This window comes from Vulpes lagopus, chromosome 5 (genome assembly GCF_018345385.1).
Source record: "Vulpes lagopus strain Blue_001 chromosome 5, ASM1834538v1, whole genome shotgun sequence".
NCBI classification, from domain to species: Eukaryota; Metazoa; Chordata; class Mammalia; order Carnivora; family Canidae; genus Vulpes; species Vulpes lagopus.
This window is the reverse complement of record NC_054828.1, coordinates 78,868,865-78,894,507: the sequence shown is the minus strand read 5'-3', so window position 1 is coordinate 78,894,507 and position 25,643 is coordinate 78,868,865. Positions and strand designations below refer to the sequence as shown.

Below are 25,643 nucleotides of genomic sequence, written 5' to 3'. Positions count from 1 at the left end.
CAAGGCGGAGGTCCCGGAGAAGCAAGAGAAAAGCAGGCCTGCGAGGGAGCAGGACGGAGGCGGCAGGAAGAGGCACGGAGGAGCGGCGGCAGGAGCCTGGCGGAAGGTGGAGAGTCCCGGGGACTCCGGGCTAGGCGCGGGCGAGCCGGCCCAGCCCCCCTCTGCTGCGCCTGCGCAGCGCTGCCGCCCTCACCACCCCGCCCCTTCCCGCCGCCGGAGATTTACTCGTCTCCCGGCAACCATTCAGCCGGGAGCCAATCAGACGGCCCCGTGCGCCCTGCCCTCGCCGTCGGCGCCCCGGCGGAAGGCCCCCGTGGGCGCTGGCTCCGCCCCGCCCCCGCCCCCGCCCCCGCCCCCGCCCCCGCCCCTCGCTCCCCGGGGAGGGCCGGCTCGGGGCGGGGGCGGGGCGGAGGCGGCGGGCGGCGGGCGGGGGCGTGGCCAGGCCGCATAAGAACGGAGGGGGCGGCGGCGGGACCGCTCTCTCGGCGCCGCTGCCTGGGGGCTGTAGGGACCGCGCCGCTCCTGCCGGGGCCGCCCGCGCCGAGGACCTGCCTCTGCCGTCGCCTCTTCCGCCGCCCAGGTGAGTCCCCGGGCCCCTGCCCTGCAGGTGCGAGGATGCGGCGGCCCCGGAGCGCCGCGCGCCCTGCCTTCGGGGGCGGGGGTCGGTCCCCGCCGAGCGGAGCCCCGGGCTCCCCAGGGCCGGGCGGGGAGCCGGGGGAGGCGCGGACAGGTGCCCCCTGCCCCTGCAGCCCCCGCGGCGGCGCCCCGCGCGCACACACTCATCGCCGCCCCCCGAGGACCAGGCGTGACGCCCGGAGAGGGAGCTGCGACTTTCCAGAGACTTCGGCCGGGGCTTGGCAAACTTGGGCGAGTTCCTGCTCCGCGCGTCCCGCGGGCTGCGTTCTGGCCGGCGCGGGCGGGGGGGGGGGGGGCGGCCGAAGAGCTCGCGCCCGGGCCCGCCGGCGCCCCCGCCCTGCCCGCGCCCCCCGCGCCCTGCCCGCGCCCCCGCGCCCCCGCGCCCCCCGCGGGCGCGCACACCCCGCAGGCCCGCCGAGCGCGAGTTCGAATGCGGCGGTTTCGGGAGGCGCAGTTGGAGACGGAGCGGGCCGGGGAGGGCGGGGGCGCCGGCGCTTGCCCGGCTGGGCGCCAAGCCCGGGGTTTTGAGGTCAGGGCAGAGGCTCTCCCTTTCCGTGGACCCAGGCTGGACGGTGGGCCCCGAGCAGCCCCGCGGTCCGAGCGAGGACGTCCGCGCGCCGCAGGTCCTGGAGACCGTCCGGGATGCGGCGACCGCGTCCTGCCTGGTCCCTCCCCCGTGAGGGATGAAACTTGCCTGCGGCGTGAGGAGCGCTGACGAGCAGCAGCCTGGGCTAGCGGAGGTGGGAGGGGAGTCGCAGGAGGGCGACGGGCCTGGACCTGACCGGTGCAGGTTGGGAGCTGGACGGCTGAACACCGCGGGCGGGCGGGGACGGGGGCGGGGGCGGGGGCGGGGGCGGGGGCGGGGGGACACCCGACCGCGCTCCCTCGGTCCGGGCGGCCTGCGGGGAGGGGGCTGGCGAGCTTCCCCGGGGAACCCGAGCGCACCCATCCCCGCTAAAACCGGCTCTTTACGACTGGACCTCGCGGGGGGCATCAGCTCAGTCCCCTTCCCCCCTTTTGCCCCGGAGGAAGGCTTCTGCAAGGCTACATCCTTGTCTGGGGCAGCGACCTGCTGCTACCTTTTCAGCGTTTTCTTTTTAATGGACGAGTAGCATGCAAGCGACGGAGGGCTTTAAGTGCCGGTCTTACAGTCAGCGTTTGTAAAGGCTGTTGTAATCATTCGTATTGTGACAGTATTCAGGATACTTGGTAGGTGGGTCAGGAACCTGAACCTCCCCAGGAAATAAAGATTATTAAATTCTTCTAAAGTAGATTCCTGGCTTGGCCCAGCTGCCCTTCATGGGGAAGGGGGTTGATGAGAGTGGCCATTGTTGGCTACACTAACCTTTCCACGGGAGTAACTTGGCAAGGAAGCCCACAAGGAAGCAAGCCAGGCAGCCTGGGGCTGCCCAGGGGTGGTGTGTGTGGTGGGGGTGGAGGGCGGGGAGAAGGGGGTGGGGTGGGGTAGGAGCACTTACCAAGAATTGTGCTGTGTCTTGAGGGAGTGAGACCCACCACACATGAGACCCCACCAGCCATGGGTGGAGGGGGTGGGGTGGGGAACTAGAGAGTGCTGACTTTTCTCTTCGCTTTCAGGGAGGCAGTCTGAGCTGGACCAGCAGGGGTTCTGTCCTTTGACATTCTTGTTTGTGAAGATGGAAAACTTAATATCTCTGGAGTCAAGCTTTTACTTGAGATAACTGAAACCTTGTGTCTTAAGGTATACCCATATCTTTAGAGTACGTTTATTCTCAATAAGGAGTTTTTAGAAAGAAGGTTTTGGTAGATTGTATATTTTTGTTCAGGTGGCTGTAGGGAGAGTCCCATTATATAATGTGAAAGTTAAACACACACACACACACACTTTTTCCCCCCTCAGCTAGGAGGCCTCTAAATTGTTACTCAAAATAAAGCTCTGTGATTTCATGACCGTGTCTGTCCCTAGAGCTCACAACAACACCCATTGGGTTGAGTTTCCTCCACCATATACCTCCCTTATATCCAGAGATTAAGCTGGGGTTCCTCTGCAGGAAAGGACGTGGATCTTGCCTATTTGCTAGAATGAGTGTGATTTAGTTGAGCACCAGTGATTCTCACTCCTTGGTTCCCTTGGCTGTTCCATGAGTACAAGTAGCTCACTGAGACCCCATCCTGAGTTGCAGAACCCTCTCACCTCTGCATTTCCCAATATGCCCCACATAGCCTATACCCCCCAGTGTTCAAGGCCAGGGCAAATTGTGCACATCTTGCACTACCCATCAAAGAACAGAGAAGTCCCCGTACTTCTGAAAATCCAAGGACCTGCCTAGCAATAAAGATAACATAGAGGAGACTGTAGTGTCCTTGTTCTCCCGGGGCCACGAATGGGACACATTTGATACAAAGTTAGCAAACGACATGTTTTTTTTTTTTTTTTTTAACTGCTCAAATAAGTCATACCTTGTCTTCATCTTTCATCTCTGATATATTGTGTGCCTGGGGCCAGTCACAAAGAATGACGAGCCAGGAGCTCTAACTGGATGTGGTAAACTTTTTTTGTATGTGTGTTACCAAGAGACATTGTGGAAACCCAAGACTAGTTTCATGAGTTAAGTTTAAACTTGTGTTGTTGTGTTTGGGTTTCTTGGTCCCCTGCCAGATCTCTGGGCTGTGTGTGTGTGTGTGCGTGCGCACACACAGACGCGCACTAAGGGAATAAAGGGAAGTAATGTAGAACCTGAGGTGTTACTTGAGATAAAACATTACTCTGGTTAGATAAGGTCCATTGCTTTTTTTGTGATGTCACTGGAGTACACAGGTAATATAGAAAAATGTGTTGTGTCATCTTGGTGTTTTGACTATGGCCTATCAAGTTGGCATAAGCTATATTATGATGAAGCAGCCACCTCTGTGGCTAAAGAAATGTTCATGTGTTTAAAAAAAGCCAGTTGGGTACAGCCATAGTGTTGATCTTCTGTGATGCTCCCCAGACTTTTGGTCTCAAGCCTTTTTGTCCATCTACTGTGTGCATTTTAAGGAAGCTCGTATTTGGAATTTAGATGGTGTAGACGAAGCATCTTTGCATAGCCCAGCTATGTAAGAAGCAGCCTTACGAATTGTTGAGAATCAATAGATTTTGTACAGCTGGTCCCTCTAGCCTGTCTTAGAACTGTTTGCAGAACTTCTTGGAACAACAGGAAAAAGAAAAAAAAAAAAAAACGAATATGAGGAAATAATTGCTGATGTTAAGAAACTCCATCCAGGGTATTTTTCAGTCTCAGAGCCTTTTGGAGGCTTGGTCACTAAACTGCATAAAATGTTTATTTTTTGGATAACTGTGATTGAGTCAGTAAGTAGTTAAATGCTTCCCAGGCAGTGGCTAGTGCCAGGTGCCGAGGAGGCCAAGGCAGTGGTATGTAAAAAGGCCTGTGGAAGTGCTCAGGATGCAGGAGGAGCTGGGACAGCCTTAGAATGTACGGGCACTCGGATTTTGCTCGTTTGTCTTAGCCACTGGCATGTGAGCCCCAGGAAAGCAGGGATCTGTGCTCACTGCTGAATCCCCAGCGTCTGGAGCAGAGCCTGGGCCACAGAAGGTGCTCCTGTTGATTGGATACAGTGCATTCAGCTGCCATTCCTCTCAGCGAGGGAAATAGACTTGCGGTGGATTCATTCTGGTGGGCTAAGGTGCTGGAAGCTTTTTGGGTTGGAAGCTTCCAGCCTAAAATGCCGAGTGGTTTCCAGGCCTTTCCCTAAATGGTGGCCTCCTTTTAGTAGGTTCAGAGCCGAGGGGCAGTGCCTACTAATTGGCCCGCAGCTGAAGCTCCTTCAGCTGAGCTCCAGACCTGCTGTCCTCCAGCACTTCCCACCCTGTCCTTCCTGCCCATCCACCCCGACGCCAGCCTCACGTGGCTCACTCAGCCTTTTTCTCTCTAGTTCACTCGGCTGCTAGTTCTGCTGATCTTTTATCTTTTTAACTTTTTTGTTTCCCACTGCCATCACTGACCTGGTTCAGGGCCCTGCAGACAGCAACTCCAGAGAGCAGTAGCGGGGTTCTCCTCCTGCCTCTGGCCAGTTCCATGTCCCATGCCCCTAGAACACCACTTGAAGAACTCCCAGGAACTGCCCATCCTTCTGGAAGCCCAGCTGCTTTTCAGGACCTGTGTACCTTTCTGATCTTCTGTTTATTCTCCATTTCCCATGGATGAAGTCTTAACTGTGGTACCTTGCCTCATAGAACTCAGACTTAAATATTTTAACAAATCCATGCTATTCCTTCCTTACCAAACTGTATTTTCATCCAGCTTTAGGCCCTTCTGAGAGGCTCCTAAGCTTACCCCAACTGAGGGTCCCGTATCTCATCACTTGCCTCTTCAACACCTTTCAGTTCTGCTAGGTACCTTGTTTTCTGTTTCTATTTTCAAATCTTCAACTGAATGAACACAAAAAGTCCCATACCTGTCTCTGTATGCACTCTCTGTGGACCCATTTTGAGAAGAAAATTCTCCACAAGTCTTGAACTGCTTCCACTCCCTCGTGTTGCCATATGCTTCTCTCCCCTGGCTTAGCCCTCACGAGGATGGGAGAAAGGGTCATCCTCCACCTCCTCTGGCTGTCTATGCCCTACCCTCAAACACACCCGGTTCATCCCTGACTTGCACTTGTGGCTGAGGAAGTGGGCATGGCAGCCGTCTGGTCCCGCATGGTCTTGGCCAGTTGTGGCATTGACATGGAATAAGCGTCAGGTTGCTGCAAGAGGAGAGATGAAGTGGTCAGTATGTGAGCATGTGTTACTTATCCAGGGCCTTGGCACAGGCTTGCTCAGCTGGGAGCTAGCACTGTCGCTGTCTCCAGCAACCAGGCCTCCTTGTGGTCTCCATACTTCCCTCCTTCCTGCCTCTGAGGCCACCTTGGGTTGGGAGGATGTGCCTCTACCTCTTCAGGCTTCAGTTTCTCCATTGTAATAGACCACTGCTGTCCAGTAGAAACAGGAGAGCCACAGTCATGTTTCCAGTAGTCCTCACATCAAAAAGTAAGTATAAACAGGTGAAACTAATTTTAATAATTGTATTTAACCCATTATAGCAAATGTTAGTTAGCATCGCCGTATATCATCAATATAAAAAATATTGAGATATCCCCCCTCCCCCACCCATACTGAGTTCTTGACATCCAGGGTGTATTTTACATTCAGAGCACATCTCAGTGTGAACGTGCCCCATATTGGGTGCTCAGGGGCCACATGAGGCTTGTGGATACAGTATTGAGCAGCACTGGTCCAGTCTAGCTGCCCCATGTCTCCCTCTCCAGTTCTGATTCTTCATTAGTGGGAAGTAGGAGTTACGAGCAGCGGGTTGTGGAAGAAGAGTGTGAGCCAGGGGGTGAGCACTGCAAGGGCAGAGGCCTTCGTCTCTTGCTTACTGACGGGTTGTAAGCGCCTGAAACAGTGATCAGAACATAGTAGGCACTCAGATGCTGGAGAAAACGAAAGGAGACTTGGTCATCGTGGCCAACTTGCTGATAAGCATTCACCCTATGAGTCACACCTGACACTAAATCATAGGATATTTGATTCCTAGTCTGGTGCTCATTCTTTCATTTTTCTGTAGTCTTAGAGAATAATCACAAGGTAATAGAATTTCAAAGAATTGCAGAGGACGTGATGATGTCCCACTAGCAGGGGACCAGGGCTCTGACAGTTTATCAACAATTAAAATGTATCAACAACTGCAATTTGAAAATGCAAGAGGAAATAGCTTTCAAGTAATAGGCGTCCACGAGCTGCCAAATGACAGCCACACATGACTTGGTAAATGCTAATTTAATGATAATCATCCTAGTGGGCCGTATCTGTGGCCTGCACAGCTCCACACATGTAGAAATACCAAACACAGGGTGATTTGGCTGTGCCGGCACAGTGGGTACAGAAATAGGTACCACCACCTGTTCTTGCTTCTTCACTTTAATGCCTCCCGCCACACCCACCCAGCAGTGCCCATCCATCCAAATTGCCATTCTTCCCAGCATTTATAATGTCAGAGGGACCGTTGAGTGCCATGTTCAGACCTGGAGGTTAGGTACCTGCTACAAGGATGGGTCCATGCAAATCTGAAGCCTGGATGGAATTGTGCCTAATTAGCATCCTCACAGAAATGGAAGCCAGCTCACATTTAGACATATGTGAACGGGGTGTGTGTCTGTGTCTAAAGTATGATAAGTGCTGCACTTGAACTTGGCCCTTTCCTGATAAGGCCCAAGGATGTGCTAGTGATGGGACAGCAAACTGAGGCCCTCCCTCTGGACAGCTGACAACTGCCCAAAGTTCTAAGCTGGAGAGTTAGGTAGTATGCAACACTTGATAGACCCTGGGGGCCATCAGCTCTTAGAGCCTCTGGACTGTATGGAAAGTTGGCCATCCTTATGGTAAGGAGCCTCCTAGGAATCCTACTATTTTTCTCCAGCTAGTCCGTCTTGAAAGTGGTGGGGCCGGCTCTAGCAATCTCTTTAAATGAGTCAGACCAGTAAGATCTCTGATTTAGAAAGACACATTTCGTAGGAGGAAGTGGGGCTCCAAGTTGCAACAGATTATTTCAAGTGGTGGATGTAGCACTTAATATTGCTGACACCCCGGAAAAATCAAGACTTCCCTGCTTAGCTTCCATCTATAGATGTCGGTGTCCTGACCTTGTTGATGTTTACATTTGCGATGAGTTCAGAGTATTCCTTAAAACATATGAAATTCTGCGGCATCCCTGTTATAATATGGGCATGTGTTTTGATTCCGTCTCGTGCTGCTTTGCAGCCACAACGTAAGCTCTTCCAGCCTTATCTCTGCAGCCACACTTGCTTAAGCATCCTATTTTGAAAGACGTGAAAGTGCTGTCTGTTTGGAGTCCTCTTAGGGTGGGTGTCTGTGGACAGAGCCCAATCTCTGATAACCATGAAGACCATCTGGGGACTTTGATGGGAAGTGAGGACTTGGAGGGCCCCTGAAACTCAAAGCTCGGTGGGAAGCCAGGTAGCACTGGGTTCTAGTGGCCTGTTCTTGCTTCAGTCCAGGACATTCCCCCCTTCCTTCAGCGCAGGCAGTGCCCCGGATGCTGTGGGAATCACACCAGGCTCTGGGGCTGTCGCACACATCGGTGTTGAGCGGCTAGGACGGTACTGATAACCCTGAGAAAATAGTCTGAGACCTCTGGCCCAATGTGGGAACAGTGAGTGTGAGAATGGTCCAGCTGCGGCATCTGTTGTATCCCTGACTTAGAAGTGTCTTCCCTGGACACAGTTCTGTGGCACAGGGCAGTTGTTTCTTTGAACCGAGGCAGTGTGTTTGCAAGTGTCTTAGGAAAAGCTAACACGATACGTTTTACTGTCCTTTTAAGGAGCAAGACATTGTTTTGTCTGGTGCTGTTGCTTTGGGCTGTGTCCTAATGTAAACCCTTAGTCCACGTACATTGACATGAGACAGAGAGGTGCCTCTCAGTTCCCTGTGACATTTTCACATGTCTGGGGGCAGAGGAGTCTCCAGAACGTGGCCTCCTCCCTGGGTGCTGGTGCCTGGATCCTGCTGAGAGGCTAGCCACTGGCAGACAGGAGCTTCCTCAGGCTGCCCCCTTGGTCCTCGATGACTCCTGGCTTTCACCAGCCATTTGAGGACTAAGGGAGGATTTCTTACTTTGAGCTCAGTCTTTCTCCTTTGTGCCCACTGATCTGCTGCTGCTCAAGTCCATGGACATTCAGAAAGCCTGGCTTGTTTCCCTAGAGCAGAGGAATCTCAAGGGCCAGACTCTGCGCAGTTGGGAAAAGCAGCAGCTGTGCATTCGGCAGTCTGTTCCAGGCTGTTCTGTGTTCAGCTCTGTCCCAGCCCTCCTTCCCAAGCTCGCCCGAGGGGTTCCCGTCGCTTCTTGTGAACTATCTACCTTCTGTCCTCAGCTGCGGCTGGGTTATCAGTTTCTGGGATCTGGAAAGTGGCTCTCTTGTCTGCAGAGTGTCCTGTTCTGTTGCTTTATGGGCAGATCAACACTGCCGATCTTCCAGCCAACAGAGCGCATCCCCTCGGCTGCCCCTGCTGTCCCTGTGCTCTCTGAGAACCACTGGTTTGCAGCCTGGCCAGTATCCCGGAGCTCCCTCAGAGTGAGCAGCCTAGGCCTTCACCTCACAGCCACTGCTCCTTTAAAACAAACAGTAGCATAATGATTAGTATTTCTGTACGTAATTACCTTCAATTCTGTTGGATCCAGCTGTGGTAATCTTGAGGGAGAGGGTCTCTGTACTGACAGCTGTGAGGTACTCGAGCTCTGAATGCTCCTGCCTCGCCTCCAGTGCCTGCCATCTGGCCTGCCTCACTCAGGGGCCTTCGCTCATCTAGCCAACTTCCTTCCCACCTTCCTATGAAAAGCCTTCATACCCTTTACCTCTTTCCTTCTTCTTCTTGCCATCTACTTTCTACAAGTACCTGAGCAACTGGCTTATCTTCAAAGCCCTACCCCCACCCCAACACATGCACCCAGACTTTCCACCTCTGAGGAAGCCCCTTGATCCCATTTGTGTCACTTCCTGGCAGGACCTCCTTGGACAGTTAAACTTTGTGCATCCTCTTTGTTCCCCACTTCCCTTAACTGTAAAGTGGGGACAGTAGTAGCACTGTTGTACAAAGCAGATGGGTTGATCAGATAGTTTGGTGGCTCATGTTAGGGCACCTGGCTAGACATCTGGTCACATTTGGTGTCCCCTGGAGGAAGGAGTAAGTGGTTTCTGAGTGGGTAGCATGGGTAAGATGTTTACATTATGAAACAGGTGCTGTGCATCCCCATTGAGAAATACGGATTTCCCACACGTGGGCCATGAATTGCCTTCTCTGGTGCTCCTCTGAGAGGCACCTCTCAACCACCTTGGCATCCTCGAAGATGGACACTGACTTGTGTCCTTTGCTCAACTGGAATCTGCTCTAAAGCAGGCAGTGAAGGGTGATTGATTCAAGCTTTGTTGTTTTCATGTTTATGGTAGATGGAAAGTGTCAGTCACAGGGGTAACTTTCTCATTTTTTTGGATAGGACCAACACAATCCCTGTTTTAGAAGATCATTATATTTTTCACAAGAACTGGTCACCCCACGGCACCTATGGGGTTGTGGCAGGAGCCTGTGCCCTCTCTCCACCTCCCACCTTGCCAGTGGCAGAGTGAGCGTAGTGGGAGCTGTTGTCCATTCTGAGGGTTCGAATGCTCTCTGGAGTTGAGGACCTGGGGTCAATTCACTTCATCTTTTCTGATCCTTATTCTTTAATTTGTGCAAAAGCAACCATTGTAGCTCCCTCAGAGTGCTTGTGAGGATTAAATGGCAATTGATGTGACGTGGCTTATGCTAAGTACCCTGTCTTCTGCACACACATCTGTACCTTCATTTTACAGGAGGATAAAAAAAGGCCCAGAGTTGTGGCTCTTCTTCCCTTGGGTCACTGGAAGAACTGGTGCGATAGAATAGTAGGGTGTGTATTGCCACCCTCTTTCACTTCTGCTTCAACGAGTAGTTTCTTTTTCCTGAAAGTGCCCTCTGTGGTATACTGGCGGGTGGGTAGGTGGCGTGCGAATTTTGTGTGGAAGATGCCTGCCTCCAGTGCATGGGTTCCCTCTCAGCCTGGAGCTGGGGACAATGTCTTTGTTCTGCATACTCACCCCCTGGGTAGTCTGTTACCAGGCCTGGTCCACTGCCCATGGCTGCTGGCTCTCTTACCCCAAACTGGAAAGTGTTATGGGGAAGGTCCAGGCTCTGGAAGTGACATCCAGTAACAGTAAAAGGAAATGTTGTCATCGAAGGAATGTTGAAATGTGTTTGAGTTTCTTTTGTATTCTTAAACCCCAGCAAGGTCAGAGGAAGAGGGTGTTGCCCAGTTGTCTCTGGAGGGGATGGAGGGCTGCCATAGCTGAGAACCTCGTTCACACCTCAGCCTTTCCATAAAACCTTTGGGGCGGTAGCTTCCAGAGCTTTCATGTGAAATATCACAGAGCAAGATGTACATATGCACTGTCTTTAACTTCGCAGGTAGACATTTCTGCATGGACTGAGAACCCTTTGGGCAGTGACTATGTCTAATGCCTCGCACAAATAGGAATCAGTGTTGATTTGACCCAAGTCAAGACCCAGAAGCATTACATGGGCTCTTTGTGCTTTTCTCCAGCTTATCTGTCTTCCTGTCCTGCTTGCCCACCTTGAGCCCCCTCACTTTCCTAGCCTCTGTCACTCTTGTTTCTGGGCTCTAGCTAAGCTAGGAAACAGGACTAGAAATAGTTTTCTCTCTCTTCCTCTCTTTCTCTTTCTTAAAATTTTCTTTTCACCTAGGGCTTAATCATAGGTTTTCAGATCAACCTGCCTTTGGGGGCCTCTGTCCCAGGCCAGGGGAAACAAAGGTAAGTGAGACATGAACTTTTACTTAGGGATCTTGGTTTATTCTTCTTTGGGCTCTGTCGGTTTTTACCTCTCACTTTTTGCTGCTATTTCTGCAAACCTATCTTTTTTCAATGTGTGCATTCTACTCTTTTGCTAGCCAGATGATGGAAGAAAACATTTCAGGGGCACCTTAGGTTGTTGGTCATCATGAGTCCACTTTTTAGGAGATTGAGTACTTTGACTGAGTAGGTGCTTGGTCATCCTCACTTGTAAAAAGGTACCTGAATTTCCAAGTCAGTGAGAAATTCTGGTTTCCCACCTTGCCCGATTTCTCCTGTGCAAAATACAAGGAATCTGCTTCTCAGATAGTAAAAGGAAAATCAGACCCTTCAGTTTGAATTTACCAGGCTTCAAATCAGTTTTGTTTTCTAGTCATCATTTTGTTAATTCTGCTACCTAGAGTTTGTCTTTAACCTGGGCCTTTCATGCGAGCGTGTCTTCCACATGATTCTTTCATGTGCAGACTTTATCAATGTTGATTTCAAGAGGTTAATTAAAACTCAAACTGTTACACTAAGCTCTGGTGTGTTATCTAAGCCCTCAGGCCCTATGACTGGGATATATTCTAGTAATACCAGTGTCTGTTGGAGTCACTAAAAAAAATATACTTTTGGTATTTGAAATTGTTTGGATGGGTGAAAGAAAACAAAGAATTCCTTTGTAATAGTCATCAGTAACTTATTTTGGGCTCTTTTAATGAACTAAGCACCGAATATGAACCCAGCCTAAATGTGAGCCTTCAATAGCTTGAGCTCTTCTGTGTCTAAGTCATAGTAAACTGGAAGAATTAAGAACTACACCATGGATTTGTCATTTGTCACATTCCACAACATGCTTTTATATGAACTACTTTTTTCTAAGTGAGTCGCATTGTTCATATGTATGTCAGAAGAAGTTGGCACGGATGATGCCAAACACAGATATCTTAGGTGGCTGGTAAAGTGTTGACTGCATTTATGACGGTTCTTGTGACTGTAACCAAGAATCAACATAACGGCATCATGAGGGTCATTGTAATATGTCTGACATGAGAAATAGCAATTGTTACAAAACTGCCAAAAATTACTTTTGGATAACAAACATAGAAAGGGACTAGATGAGATGATGTATCTGTTATTTTGAAAGTCTGGAGGATTTTTGACAAATGGTGGACATCTTCTATTAAACAGTAGAGAAGTAGAAACTTGACTAAAAGACGTTCTTGGGATCAAATGGCCCCTACTCCCTGCCTACCCCCCCAGAGATCAACTTTTAAGGCTCGGAGAGGAAACTTCTATGTGTATTTGATTTGGGGATGCAGGGATAGTGGGGAGTGCTAGGAAAGGCATTGAAAGAATTAAATAAGGTAGCAGATGAGTCAGAAGCCTCCTGGTGGGTGGGGAGAAGATTTTTGGAAATGGCTCATAAGATTTGAACTGTTTTCAATTAATATATGTATAGGTTCTAAATTCCAAAAAGGATAAAATAAATTTCCCACCTGCCAATCTAGAGGCGGTATTTGGTAGAGGCTGAAGTCCTCGTGCTGCCCTCCAGAGAGCTGTATAATTGTTCAAGCGTGGGCTTGTGCTTTTACCCATACAGTGTTGGTTTTCTATGAATAAATAAATCTCAACTAGCATCTCACATTTGTGCAGATATGCCAGCGTTCTTTTGGACAACTGCATGCAATTGTAGCCTGTTGTGTACACGTATTAAGTCCTCTCACCTTCTACTGATGATTCTGTAGCTTCACAAATAGCTCTCCAGTGAATATCCTCATGCATACTTGCAAGTGTAACCACAGGATAAAATCGAAAAGTAGGTTTCCTAGAAGTAGAATTGATATATAAAGGGTACAATCCACTTAAAATTGAGAGTCCCACACTGTTCTTCAGAAAGAACCCATGGGCAGTGTGCCAGCGGGTTTCTGCCTCTTGATCTCTGCCAACCTGACAGGTAAGAATGATACGGTAAAATTTGAATATGCCCATCCCTTAAGGTAAGGCGGAGTATGTTTTGCATCTGAGCTGCTGTTCATGTATTTTTGCCCCTTCTTCTCTTGGAATGCTAGTCTTTCTGCTCTCTAGGAGCTCATTCTTCATTAATAAAATAAGTACTTTGCCTCATGTTGCAAATATTTTCCTAGTGTTGTCTTGTGACTTTTTTTGTGGTGTTTTTACCATGTTGATATTTTTATGTATCAAGTTTTCTACTTTTAGGTTTTATGTGATATGGGAAGGACTGCCTACACTACACATGTGTAATAAACTCTAGGTTTCCCCCGGACTCTGAGGGGTTTGTCTTCTTTTGCTTGAATCTTTAATCCATCCATCTAGATCTTAGTTTGGCACAAGACAAGGCACCACCTTCTTTACTGTTTAAATGTAGATAACTATCCACATAGCTAAACTTTTCCTCCCTGTATTATTTTGAAATGCCTCCTTTATTATATATGAAATCCCCTTATGTATTAGATTTTATTTCTAGATTTAAAAAATTCTGTTCCACTAATCAGTCTCTTTGTACCAATACCATGCTGTTTCAATTATTGTGGCTTCATAGTATCTCTTATGGGGCTAATATGTACGTCATTCTTTTTTTCTCATAACTTTTCTGGCCATTGCTGCCTCTCGTCCCATATGAACCTTGCCCGTTTTCAATCTAAAACAGATCTTAACTTTGAAGCTACTACAGGTTGAGAGATTTAAAAATATATGGAAGTTCTCGTGCATATGTCATCCCCTTCTCTCCCCGCTCCCTTCCTGGAGAGGGAATGTAGCTTCCATCAGATTCTCACTGGTGTTAGATATTCGTCCTCTAAGAACTACTGTTCTAAAGGTGGGGGTAGTCCTGACTCTAATTTTAGAAACTCCCCCCTCCACAAATCCTTTAAAACCAAAACAAAATGCACAAGTTAAAAGTCATTCCTATAGCTATTTTTCTCTGCAACATTATTGAGGTGGTTCTTAGAGATACTCTTAAAATTAATTGTTCTTTATCTTCCAAGAATTAATTGAATGCTACTCCTCTGTCATTGTAACTTCTCATACCTGTATCATAAACATGAGACTTGAAAGCACAGTAGCAGGTGACACACAGGTAGAGAAAGTTGTGTTTTTATAGGTAGATCAACATCTCTGATGGAAATCTGTGTCACCAAGTGACAGATAGTTTAGCAGGTTCTCACAACAAAGCGAGAGCCATGCTTTTTACAGTGATTTGGGTTTAATTGTGCAGTGTCCTGGGTAATAGGCACAGTGTACCGTATGCTGATTGTAAAAGGGCCACAAAGAACCAAATGTACATAGAACACAGTAAAAAGATGTCCCAAGCCTGACTTGAAGCCAAATGCTAGCCACAATAAATATTAAATATTTCGTCACAAATTTTGCTTGTTATCCTTAATCTAGGAGTGCTTTGGTAGAATGATCTAGAGAGCCTAGAGCGTTTTAACACTGTCCAAACAGGTTTGAAGGGAAACTTACCTGCCCTGTGGCAAGTGTTCTTCCATAGCAGGCATAGGAGGGCTTATCCCCAGATTGGTCTTCCTAGAGCCACTTGGACCACACGACCACCCTTCCTGTTGCCGGCCAAGCAATTCAACCACTTAGTCTACCTAGTAAAGGGAGCCTGTGCTTTAACTTGAGAGGTGTGTGATGGCCAACTGGACAACTTGCTGGGTCTTGGCTGCATGTTGCCTTCTCTAAGTCGCAGCCCAGAGCTCATTGCCTTTCTGTCTGCTTACATCCTTCCCCGTAAGTGAAGTCTTCTGTGGCCTTCTTGTTCACCCCAAACAGTCTTGGGGCACTCCTTTCTTCTACCTTTAAATTCTATTTTTTTCTACCACACACTGCCTACTATTGCTGTGTTGTGTTCTCATCCACCTTCCTAATGGCCAGCTCCTGGAAAGCTTGCCTTGATGTGTCCTGCGGTGCCCCCAACCCCGAGTGACAGCCATCCCGTTGCTCCGAGCCATTATGTGAGGCAAGGATCCCTGGCACCAGGGCAAGGCCTAAAGCTCAAGTTGGAACCTCAGGGCAGTGATGGCAGATGTGCATTGAAAATCAGCAGTCCCCAAACAATGAGACTGTTAAGGTTGTGGGGACGGGTTTTGTGTGCGCCTCACAAGTCAGTAAGGTGGAGGGCATGGGAAGACTCTGTGCTTACACTGAATTGTGAGGATAGCACCTTGACATTTTGTTTCTGCTCTTACGTCTTTCTAGCTAATGTTTGACCCACCTGGATCCCCAAGCACCTTGACTTTCTAATAGAGCAGTATTTGTTTTTACATATTAGGATTTCCAGGGATCTGTTGTATTTTATTTTCTGAAACATGTCACTTGGTTGAAAATTACTTTGGTAACTATGGTTCTAACAAGTGAAGCGTGAGATGGCATGTTTTTTCCTCTGAGTTCTGAGTGCTAAGTTTATTCTCCTTAGGTAGCCTCAAGGTTCTAGATTTCAAAATACAGTCAAAAGGTTCCACTGCCCTGAGGACGTGGGAAATGTCCTGCTAAGGGCCCCCTCTTGCTGGCAGAGCCGTTCCACCATAGCGCTGAGCCAGGCCTTTGCCTGCCAGGAATCTTGTCATTCAGACCACTCCTTGGTGTCCCACTCTGGAGGACAGAGGTGCTTGGGACAGGGCAGACCAGTCCAATGAATGAAAAGTATGTGGGATTCTTGCCAACACGGTAGCCGCATACCTGGTTCTAGAAGGACTCCTCTGACCTCCTGCCCTCTGTGTGATGGCGGCCCAGAGTTGAATCTTCATCTCTTCATGGAGTGAGGGAAATTTTCCCCCCAGGGGGTCTTGTGTTCAGGGTATTGTGCGGCAGGGGGGGAGGCGGGGGGAGGCTTGTATCTTAGGTATCAGCCAGCTTAAGATGCAGGTAGGTGTGCAAAGGCAGCAGAAGTAATTCTATAAAAAATGAGGACAATTAGCTAAACCCATAGTTCGGCCCTCTATTGAGATTGTTTAGGTTGCTTTGTTTGATGAGTTTGTCTGCCTCCCTTCACAAAATCACCCTCTTGCAGACAAAACAAGCAAAGAAACCAGCCCCGGGTAAAATTAGGAGGCAGAAGGGGTAGGTTTGTGTATAGGCTGTCCTCCCTGGGTGCAGGCCCGACTCACATGCTGTAGCCCTCGTGGCAGCACCCAGCACCCAGCACCCACCTGTTACCGCGGTCGGCTGGTCATGCAGGAAAGCCTTCAGAGGTCAGTCGGCTTCTGCTCCGAGTCCCTCGAGCTGCGCGGCCGTGTACAAGTGAATCCTAATTCTGTTTCTCACCCCCTCACTTTCAGTTTCCCCACAAGAACACCCCCCCAAGATGGCAGAGGAGGGCAGCACCACCAGGGACTGCGTGTCCTTCAGCGTACTCAACTGGGATCAGGTCAGCCGGCTGCACGAGGTCCTGACCGAGGTCGTACCCATCCATGGACGAGGCAACTTTCCAACCTTGGAGCTAACCCTGAAGGACATCGTGCAGACCGTGCGCGGCCGGCTGGAGGAGGCAGGCATCAAGGTGCAGGACGTGCGGCTGAACGGCTCTGCGGCTGGCCACGTCTTGGTCAAAGACAACGGCCTGGGGTGCAAAGACCTGGACCTCATCTTCCACGTGGCTCTTCCCACGGAGGCGGAGTTCCAGCTGGTCAGAGATGTGGTGCTGTGCTCCCTTCTGAACTTCCTGCCTGAGGGTGTGAACAAGCTCAAAATCAGCCCCGTCACCCTGAAGGAGGCGTATGTGCAGAAACTGGTGAAGGTGTGCACGGACACGGACCGCTGGAGCCTGATCTCGCTGTCCAACAAGAACGGGAGGAACGTGGAGCTGAAGTTCGTCGACTCCATCCGGCGCCAGTTCGAGTTTAGCGTGGACTCCTTTCAGATCATCCTGGATTCCTTGCTCTTTTTCTACGACTGCTCCAGCAGCCCCATCTCCGAGCACGTCCACCCCACGGTGATCGGGGAGAGCGTGTATGGGGACTTCGAGGAGGCCTTCGACCACCTGCAGAACAGACTGATCGCCACCAAGAACCCCGAAGAGATCCGGGGCGGGGGGCTGCTCAAGTACAGCAACCTCCTCGTGCGGGACTTCCGGCCCACAGACCAGGAAGAGATCAAGACCCTAGAGCGTTACATGTGCTCCAGGTTTTTCATCGACTTCCCAGACATCCTCGAGCAGCAGCGGAAGCTGGAGACCTACCTTCAAAACCACTTTGCCGAGGAGGAGAGGAGCAAGTATGATTACCTCATGATCCTCCGCAGGGTGGTGAACGAGAGCACCGTGTGCCTCATGGGCCACGAGCGGAGGCAGACTCTGAACCTCATCTCCCTGCTGGCCTTGCGCGTGCTGGCAGAGCAGAACATCATCCCCAACGCCACCAACGTCACCTGTTACTACCAGCCGGCTCCCTATGTCAGCGACGGCAACTTCAACAACTACTACGTTGCCCATCCTCCAGTTACCTACAGCCAGCCATACCCTACCTGGCTGCCCTGTAACTAACCTTGAGACCTGAGGGTTTCCACAGTGGGAACCCCTCACTAGGGCAAGGGCTCTCAGGTAGGGGAGCCTCCTTCTAGATGTAGGTGTTTGGCTTTTAAAGGGGAACTCAGCTCTGACTCTGCTTTTTTTTTTTTTTTTTTTTTTCTTTGTGCACCCATTGGAATGGGTCTCCAGCATATCATGAGCCAACCCTGAAGGGACCCAACATTCCAGTGCCACTTTGGAAAACACTATAGGAAGTAGGACCCATCCACATCTTTCCAGGAAAGACACTAACCTGCCATGTCCCAAGCGTCCGCATGGGGAGATTGGAGCTCTGTGCGCCAATGGAACCTCGGAGAATGCTTGGGCAGTGTCTCTTCTCACTCCAGCCTAGAGTAGGCTCTGTTGGCCCTCACTTGGGATTCTCAGCTGTTCTATGAAAGTTGTGGCTGTCGTCTTATTTTCTTGTGCCAGTTCTAGCCAGGCAGAAAATGGTGGATATGAGAGTGGTCTTGTGACTTCCTTTTTGTTGAAGGGACTGAATTGCTTATGTGGGCAGAGCTAAGGATTTCTTTCACGAATAAACCAAAGCCGGTAGCTGGAGAATTGAGATCTGGTTGACAGTGGTTTATGGTTTAGATGCTGTGCTCTCACGAGCAACCGTGAGATATTGTTGAGGAAAAAAAAAAATGACCTTTGCTTGAAATGTAACTTGAAAACAAAATAAAATGTGGAACATAATGTTAAAGCAGAATTGTGGTGGTGGGGTGGGGGAGGGGGGCTGATTGTAAATAGGAAACGTGAATGTTCAATTTTTTTTTTTCCCCTTTAAGGAATTCTTATTGAATGACACTTGTTTTTTTTTTCTCTCCCTCAGCAGCTCATCACTTTAGTTTTGCTCTTCCTAAGACTAAGGGTTGTGCTGAGTCTAAAGGCCTTGTAGGAACTGACGTGTGAGGGTCTTCCCATGTTTTAATTGGAAACCCATTTTGGTCACATTCCAAGTATGACAAGCTGTTTTTCTGGAGTACCTTGGCTGATTATTTTTTGTTTGTTTTTGTTCTTTCTTCAAAAAGTGGTGATTTCCTTCTCTGGGCTTTTTTTGGGCAGCAAATGAATTCAGGATTTTCAATAGAAGTGAATGACCTGTGAGCTGACCTGCTGTTGTGGGCAGAGTTCTCTGACTTAAGATTGCTTTAGAATCGAACCTGCTGTCCCTGTGCAGAGGCTTAGCGCTCAGGAGGGCTCCATGTGAACTGGAGCAGCCAGGGCACCTTGCAATGATTAATTCTGTTCTATTTGGGGAAGAGTGGAGTAAATGAAGAATGGTCCTCCTTATTCTGGTAGATTTGACCATACTTGTTTATGTTCTGCACTTTAGAAGGATAACAGTGTTAATCTCCAGTCTAAAGCAAGCTCGGTAAATGGGAGAGAGTTCTAGGCCACTGCTTTCCCAGTAGATTTAGATAAGGGATTTTGTGTCTTGAAACTTTTGTGGGATCTCTTAGAAAGCGTCATTCCTAGGGTATGGAGGACAAAGGGACTTTAGCTTCTTCTAAAAAGTGATTCCATCAAATCCATGCTCCTGATTTTTCCTTTCTCCTGTGGCCCTAAAAATCCCAAACCCTGGATGATTGCTTTCTTTCCTCCTTGCTTTAAGTGATGAGGATACCTTAATGCAGAAATGCTTAGCAGGAAATGTGTGGTTTACCTTTTTCTAAAGATGGTATTTTCAGGGTTGTTTTTTTTTTTTTTTTAATTTTTTTTGGAATGTGATGTCTCGGTCCTCTTAAACAGCAGGTTGAGCATGACTGAACCCCAAGGCTTAGCTGGTATCCGATGCTGTGCTACACTAGGTGAATAGAAGCCATTTCTGTGTGTAAGTGAGCAGCTGCAGTTTCCCTGTGAACCATAGTTCGTCTAAATGCATTGGCTTTGAGTCCAGGCGGTCCTACACTGAGCTTCCCAGTAGCTCCCCCCAACCACAGCATGCTTCAGGGTTAGAAGAGGTGGGAAATGAAGAGTGAATCCCAACTTTAAAAACTACGTGCTCATCCATGACATTAAAAGGCCGCCATGTGTCTAATGGCAACATCTTTGCACAAAAATGACAGATCTGTTTAACCAAAGCCTTGAGATGTGATGAAGCCACCAACATAAGCACTTGCTAACAGAAGTCAGTCAGTATTGCTTCTACTAGAAGGCTTGAGGATCAGGGTGATGAGGTGCCAGATGAAGATAGAATCAGAACCGCATCAAGTAATTAAATTTCCACTTTGCCCTTGGAGTTCTTTCTGCTTATATATATATATATATTTTTTTTTTTTTTTCTAACTGGTACTAGTCTTCCTCTGAAGACGAAGAGAAGCACAAAAGTCACTAGAAATTACCAGTGTCCTCCCCCAACCCCCAAATTCTTTACCACCATTGCACAATGACCATCTTGGTGCAATCTGTTCACCTGAAGTTCTTAGCTCTGCCATTTTAGAGTCTGAAGGTAGACACATGTTCTAGAACCATCAGGGTAAAAGGCTGCACTGAACAAAGCTGCACTTTTAAAACCTCACCCTGGTCCAGTGGTGTCTCCGCCTCCTCTACAAGGCCTTTGCCGGCCTCAGAACAGGCCAGGTAACCTTGAATTTCAGGTGTTTGGAAATTCCAGCTGAAACCTGCCTTTCATGCTGCTCACACAAGCATCAGGTACTCTGAACTGGTACCAAGACCAGTGATTCCTCTTTTTTTATGTGTGTTGAGTAACATGAAATTTGGCAGTGGCCAAGGGCACTAAAGTTCAAGTACGAATTCTAATATAAATTCTAATACAGATTCTAAGCAGGCTCATTTGCTTCAGGACTCTGAAGTTCTCTGATGCTTTCTGCAAGTATGCAGCTTGTTTTCCTGGCCTGCTTCTTGGAATCCGTGTGAACAGCAGTGCGATTAAAACAGTACTGTTTCCCCTTGCGTGGGCAGAAAGGCACAGCCTAAATTCCTGGCCTTGAGCTTGTATCACCCTTAAATTTTATTTTGGCAGTAAGACACGATTCCTCACTCAACTTCAGCTCTGAAACTAAACTCTTTATCAACTCACACCTTCAAATCAGGGTTCCTGCTAACTGTGAGCTGTGGCATGGTCCACACCTGGGAGCACCTGGCCACGAGGGAGAGTCAGGGAGGAAGGATGGATGCTGGGGCCCCGCTTTGTTCTAACAGTTGTGGTTTGGTAGTCAGGTTCCCTCCACCACCACACACACCCCAGTTTGATTTTTCCCTGGGGACTGGAGTCACTGTGAGCTCTGTGTAAACCCATGTTTTGTGGTGACATAATAATCAAATCGCTAATGCCCTGAAACTGCTTTTCCTTCCACCTCCCTGCGAGCACTAGCTCCTTACCTTCATGGTAGGTTAGGATCTTAACCAGCACTGCTTTGTTAACTTTGAGAAATGGTGCCACTCAAAAGCAACTTCCTAACTTTAGGGATACCTCCTTTCTAGTTAACTTTGTGATACTGGTGCCTTATTTTAGGATGCACCTCGATTCTGAGCTCAAATGTACTGATAGTTATCCATCTGTGGGCCGAGGACCTCGTAGCTCACTGGGGACCATTATTTCCTGGGTATCAGACTGGGACTTTATGTGAGGGAGGACCCTTCTGCTGGATTCTGTAAGGTGAACAACTCCTGTTTGCTGGGGTTGGATTCAGATCCTTAATCTGGCAGAGACCAGAATGTCACAGCTGATTTTGGAACATGTTCCAGTTCAGCCAGTTGCATGCAGAGGACCAAGGGAGGTAATGTAGGGAGGATGTGTTTTAAAAGACCTGGCAACTTTTCAGGATTACTTGTGGAGACTCCCCAAGGTGAGGATCAGGAAAGAAAATGTGTTTTTTTTTGTTTTGTTTTTGGTGAGTTCTAAATCTTGTTTACCTATCACTTTTTCGAAAATAGTTTAAGTGTAAGCTAAAGGAAATGCTTGGAGGTTTGCTTGGACTGGTGAGAGTTGGTACAAATTGTCATGTGTGTTTGTATAGGAAGGTGAGAAGACAATCCACTAAAGAGGAAGTCGTTAAGTAATATGGATATGTGGGCGTTTTAAAACTCAAGCCATCTGGCCTCCCCCCTGCCACCCAAAGGATTAAAAAAATAATAAAAAAAAAACTGCTTTAGGAAAATTTATCCAGTAATTTCCAAATTAATATAGATGAAAAGCAAGATGCTCATTAGACTGAATTGGAAACTTTTTGTTATTCTTCAAAGCATAGCCTTCGAAATACTAATTTCTTAGTGATGCCTAAGATATTTGAGGTTTCCTCTTTGGTGCGATGGCCACTGACCTTCTTACGTGATGAAGGTGAAATCACTTGTCAATGCAAACTGTATTAGAAGTTGATGAAATAAAGCTTTGAGTTTGAGAAATAAAGATATATTTAAAAAAAACCCAAAACCTTGTCTGTTAAGGTCCTTTCTTCCTGTCTCCTCCAGAGCGAAACCTACTTCAGCTTTCAGGGAACATGTTGCATGGCGGTGGGGGGTGAGGGTCAGTTATTAACATTCTCAGCCTTAGATACTTCTCTGAGAGCTGGTGCTTTCTCTGGGGGGAAGAGGTGTGTGCTTACCCTTAGCATAATTCCCTTCATATTTGGGGTCTTCTCCAAAGTGCCTGATCAGTTTAAATTGAGCTGCATTATTAGCTTCATTATTAGCCTCTCAGCTAATGCCTACATCAGATGGTATAGTCCTGGGATCTGCCTTCACCAGCATCCTGTTTGACTTGATGTTAAAGCCTGGGCTCTCTCGAGCTTGACCTTGGTCCCAAACCCATTTTCCCCAGTGGAACTTCACCTCTACGATATACAACTCTGTACAACTGCTACCGTGGTTTCTTCGTGTTTTAAAGGAAGTAGAGAAGTGGCTCTGGATCTAGAAACCACTCAGGGAGGTTGGAGTGACTTTTTCTCTCCTTCCACCATCACAAGAATTAGGATTGAGATGTTTCCAAGTTTGATTTGCCTCAGAGCCCACTGCTGGATCATTCCCTCCTCATCTACACTGCGTGTTCCTCTGAAACATCCCTTGGCCTCTACCTTTTCGGTGCTGCCTTTAGCTCTAGCCCAGGCCACTTCCTGAATCTTGTCACTTGTCTCCTCTCCATTTTTCTTGATTCACTCAAGGGCTTTTTTTTTTTTTCCTAAAGATTTTATTTATTTGAGAGAAGGCACAAGCAGCGGGGACGGGCAGAGGGAGAGGCAGACTCCCCGATGAGCAGAGAACCCGATGCGGGACTCAATCCCAGAACCCCAGGACCATGCCCTGAGCCGAAGGCAGACGCTTAACCCATGGAGCCCACCCCCAAGGCCCCCCACTTCCCACCAAGGGCTCTTTCTAAAACAAGTGTGCCTGTGCTCCTCCCATATATTTTAACCTGCTGAAGACCCTATTATGTAAGGGCACATGTCAGAGTTAGAGACGTGGGGAGCCCCACAGGGCCAGCCCCAGCCTACCTGGGCGGTCCTTCCCGGCCTCTGCTCCTCCCGTGCAACCCCAGCACGCAGTGGGCCTGTCACAGCGCCGCGGAGCTGGCCCACCTCGGGCTTCCCCTGCCCACTGCGTCTGTGCACAAGCTGACTAGGTTGCGTCACTCCACGGGGCTGGTGGACACCTGTAGGTTTCATTTCCCCCGACTGCCTCCCACACAACTGGCAGAGATCTGCTGCCTCAGATGTTGAACCTGGTGTTTTCATCCCCAGAGGACTTGGCCCTGGGCCACTAGCAGCGATGAGGCTGGGTCCTGGATATTTACCTGGATGTGTTGTAATGCCTCCTTCTAGTGCCAGAAAACACAGGAGCCCGGGCATCATCCGGACTAATATTGACATGCAGAGCAGCTTGTGTGGGAAGCGGTGGTGCTCCATTCCCTGCAATAAGCAGTCATGTCCCGGCCCCTGTCACACTATTGATCCCAAGCTCTTGACCTCCTGAACGAGGTTGGTACTTAGCCCCAATCTTCACATTCTGCTGTGCCCTTCCTGACTCCCTGTCCCCCACCAAAACCCCCACGGATCTACCCATCTGGCATCTCAGTAGAACTTTCCCTGTGTGGCCTCCAAGTGTTAATTACTCTGCGCTGGAGTGGTGTTTCCGTTGCCACCATGTACACGCAAGATCCCCGGAGTATGGTTTTCTGATGAGTGGGGAATCTTCTTCCCTTTCATTGTCCTCGTAGTGACTTACTCAGCTGTAATTTGGGTTCAATATCTGTTAGAAGGTGCTGAAAGCATTAATGGGACTCGAGAGTGTTTACCAAACACCCTTTGGGAGAACCCGAGGCCAAAGCTGCAGTGTGACACACCCTCTACGACCTTACCTTGGGGTGCAACTTCATTCTTTGGAAGTTCTTTCTGTGTATCTTAAGGCAAATAGAATCGAAAGGCAAGGCAGGGGTGGAGTCCTGTCTGGAGCATGGTAAGGGGCTTGGTGGCACCGTGGAGACTGTTTGGTCCAGCACCTTCCCCTGCCCAAAAGCCAGGGGGGATTTGGTGAGGTGGACACACTCCTGTCCCAAACAACACCACAGAGCTAGGCCCAAGGTGAGTTTCTTGTCTCCAGGCCCCATGCTTTCTTCTGTGCCACAGGTTGTGTCCCTGTTCTGGGGGTAAATGCTATCTAGAAGCATGTGCTGGCCTAGCAGATGAACCACAGGTCTCCTGGCTGCTTGACTGACATCCCTCTCTTGAGCAGATTTCTGTGAGTGCTGCCAAAGAGGCTGGGCCCCTTCAGGAGGCTTCGGTCCATGCCTAGGTAGGTGATTCCTTGCCTAGGTCAACCCCATCTGGCCCACTTGTTCCAGCCACCGTCGCACCACGGGTCTGCCCCCTCTGGGGCTTTTTCATCCAAGCGAGTCACCACTCAGGCTGCTTTTTACCGTAGGACATTTCTCAAAAGTGGTCCCAGAGACAGCAGGAGAAGCAGAGGCACTTGCTCCCCAGGGAGGGAGGAGTCTGGGGCTGGGGTGTGTGTGAGGGAGAGAGACGGTGACAGCCCAGCAGCCGCTTTGCTCTGACTCTTCCAAACCATTTAAATCCATTCAGTATGGGTGGCGTGTGAGCCTCTACTCTGGGAGTCCGTTGGAACCTAAAATCATGAGAAAACTGAGTGACACTCACTCACATTCAGTGTTAGGGTTTACCAAGTACATGTTACAAAAATGTTAGCTCGTGGACCTCAGGAACCTGGGAGCGGGGAGCAGTGCTCCCATTGACAGATAAGGAGCTGACCGAGGTTACCTGTCCTGTGCTTGAAGACCTGACTCCATGGCCCCGTTCTTCCCACTGCTGTAAGCCTTGAAGGCAGTCTGCAAAGTGCAAATCACTGTGCAGATGCTAATTGTTACACCAGTCCCCTCTCAAGGGCCAAAGAGGTGTTGAGTTCCCTGGTGAGAGATCCGCTTCCACTTACACAGGAAAGGAATCCTTTGGGCAGGCCGGTGGCTTTTCTCAGACAACCCTCCCTTTGTGAATCAGGTTGGCGGGGGGACCTACTGCAGGCTCGCTAACATGTGCAGGGGTGATCACGGAGCCCCAGGTCCTGTGCTCGCAGATGGGACGATGGAGTTTACAGGGGAAACTAAAATGTCACCTACCCTGCAGAGCCAGGGCCGGGCCATGGGGTGTCTGTCTTCCGGGCTCAAGCCTTTAGCCCCTGTAAGATATGCCGTTCTGCTTCCAACGTGTATTTTTCAGGACAGCATCTTGGAAGAGGCACATGAGAACAAGCATCCCACCTTCCAACAGGAGGCTTTGAAGGGAAGCAGGTACGTCTCCCAGGTCCAAGCAGGTACATCTCCAAGGTCCACGGTCAGTTGGAGCAAAAGGACTGATTAGTTAAAAACAAAAGTCAAGCCAACTGACAAAGCTAAAATAGGGTGCCTGTCTTGGATAGTAGCTGGCATGAAATTTTAAATTAGAATAGAAATGAAAATGTTTCTTTTCTCCTTAGGCAAGGAGTTAGGGGTATTAGATGGGTGTTTAACTCCCTGCAAGCTAGAGGGCGGGGCAGGGAGCTCAGGAGGGCCCAGCTCCCCCATGCCTGGGGACAATGAGACCCAGAAGGGAGGGCACTCTGGAAA

At 49.2% G+C, this 25,643-nt stretch overlaps 1 protein-coding gene across 4 annotated transcripts; it reads left to right on the top strand.

Annotated features, from left to right (window-relative positions):
- The first annotated feature begins 441 nt into the window (after positions 1-441).
- On the top strand, positions 442-21,957 carry TENT5C (terminal nucleotidyltransferase 5C). 4 transcript variants are annotated; one of them, XM_041756437.1, is made up of 3 exons: positions 456-580; positions 2,233-2,356; positions 16,338-21,957. In XM_041756437.1, the coding sequence occupies exon 3, from the start codon at positions 16,364-16,366 to the stop codon at positions 17,537-17,539; it is 1,176 nt and encodes a 391-aa protein (XP_041612371.1). In that variant the 5' UTR covers positions 456-580; positions 2,233-2,356; positions 16,338-16,363; the 3' UTR covers positions 17,540-21,957. The 4 variants fall into 4 exon arrangements, with proteins under 4 accessions (XP_041612370.1, XP_041612371.1, XP_041612374.1 ...); XM_041756440.1 differs by lacking the exon at positions 456-580 and adding an exon at positions 1,492-1,845; XM_041756438.1 differs by lacking the exon at positions 456-580 and adding an exon at positions 1,492-1,849.
- Positions 21,958-25,643: the final 3,686 nt, after the last annotated feature.

What these genes read in the sequence shown, in the direction of transcription:
- TENT5C (XM_041756436.1), top strand. Translation starts at nt 16,364, where the DNA reads ATGGCAGAGGAGGGCAGCACCACCAGGGACTGCGTGTCCTTCAGCGTA.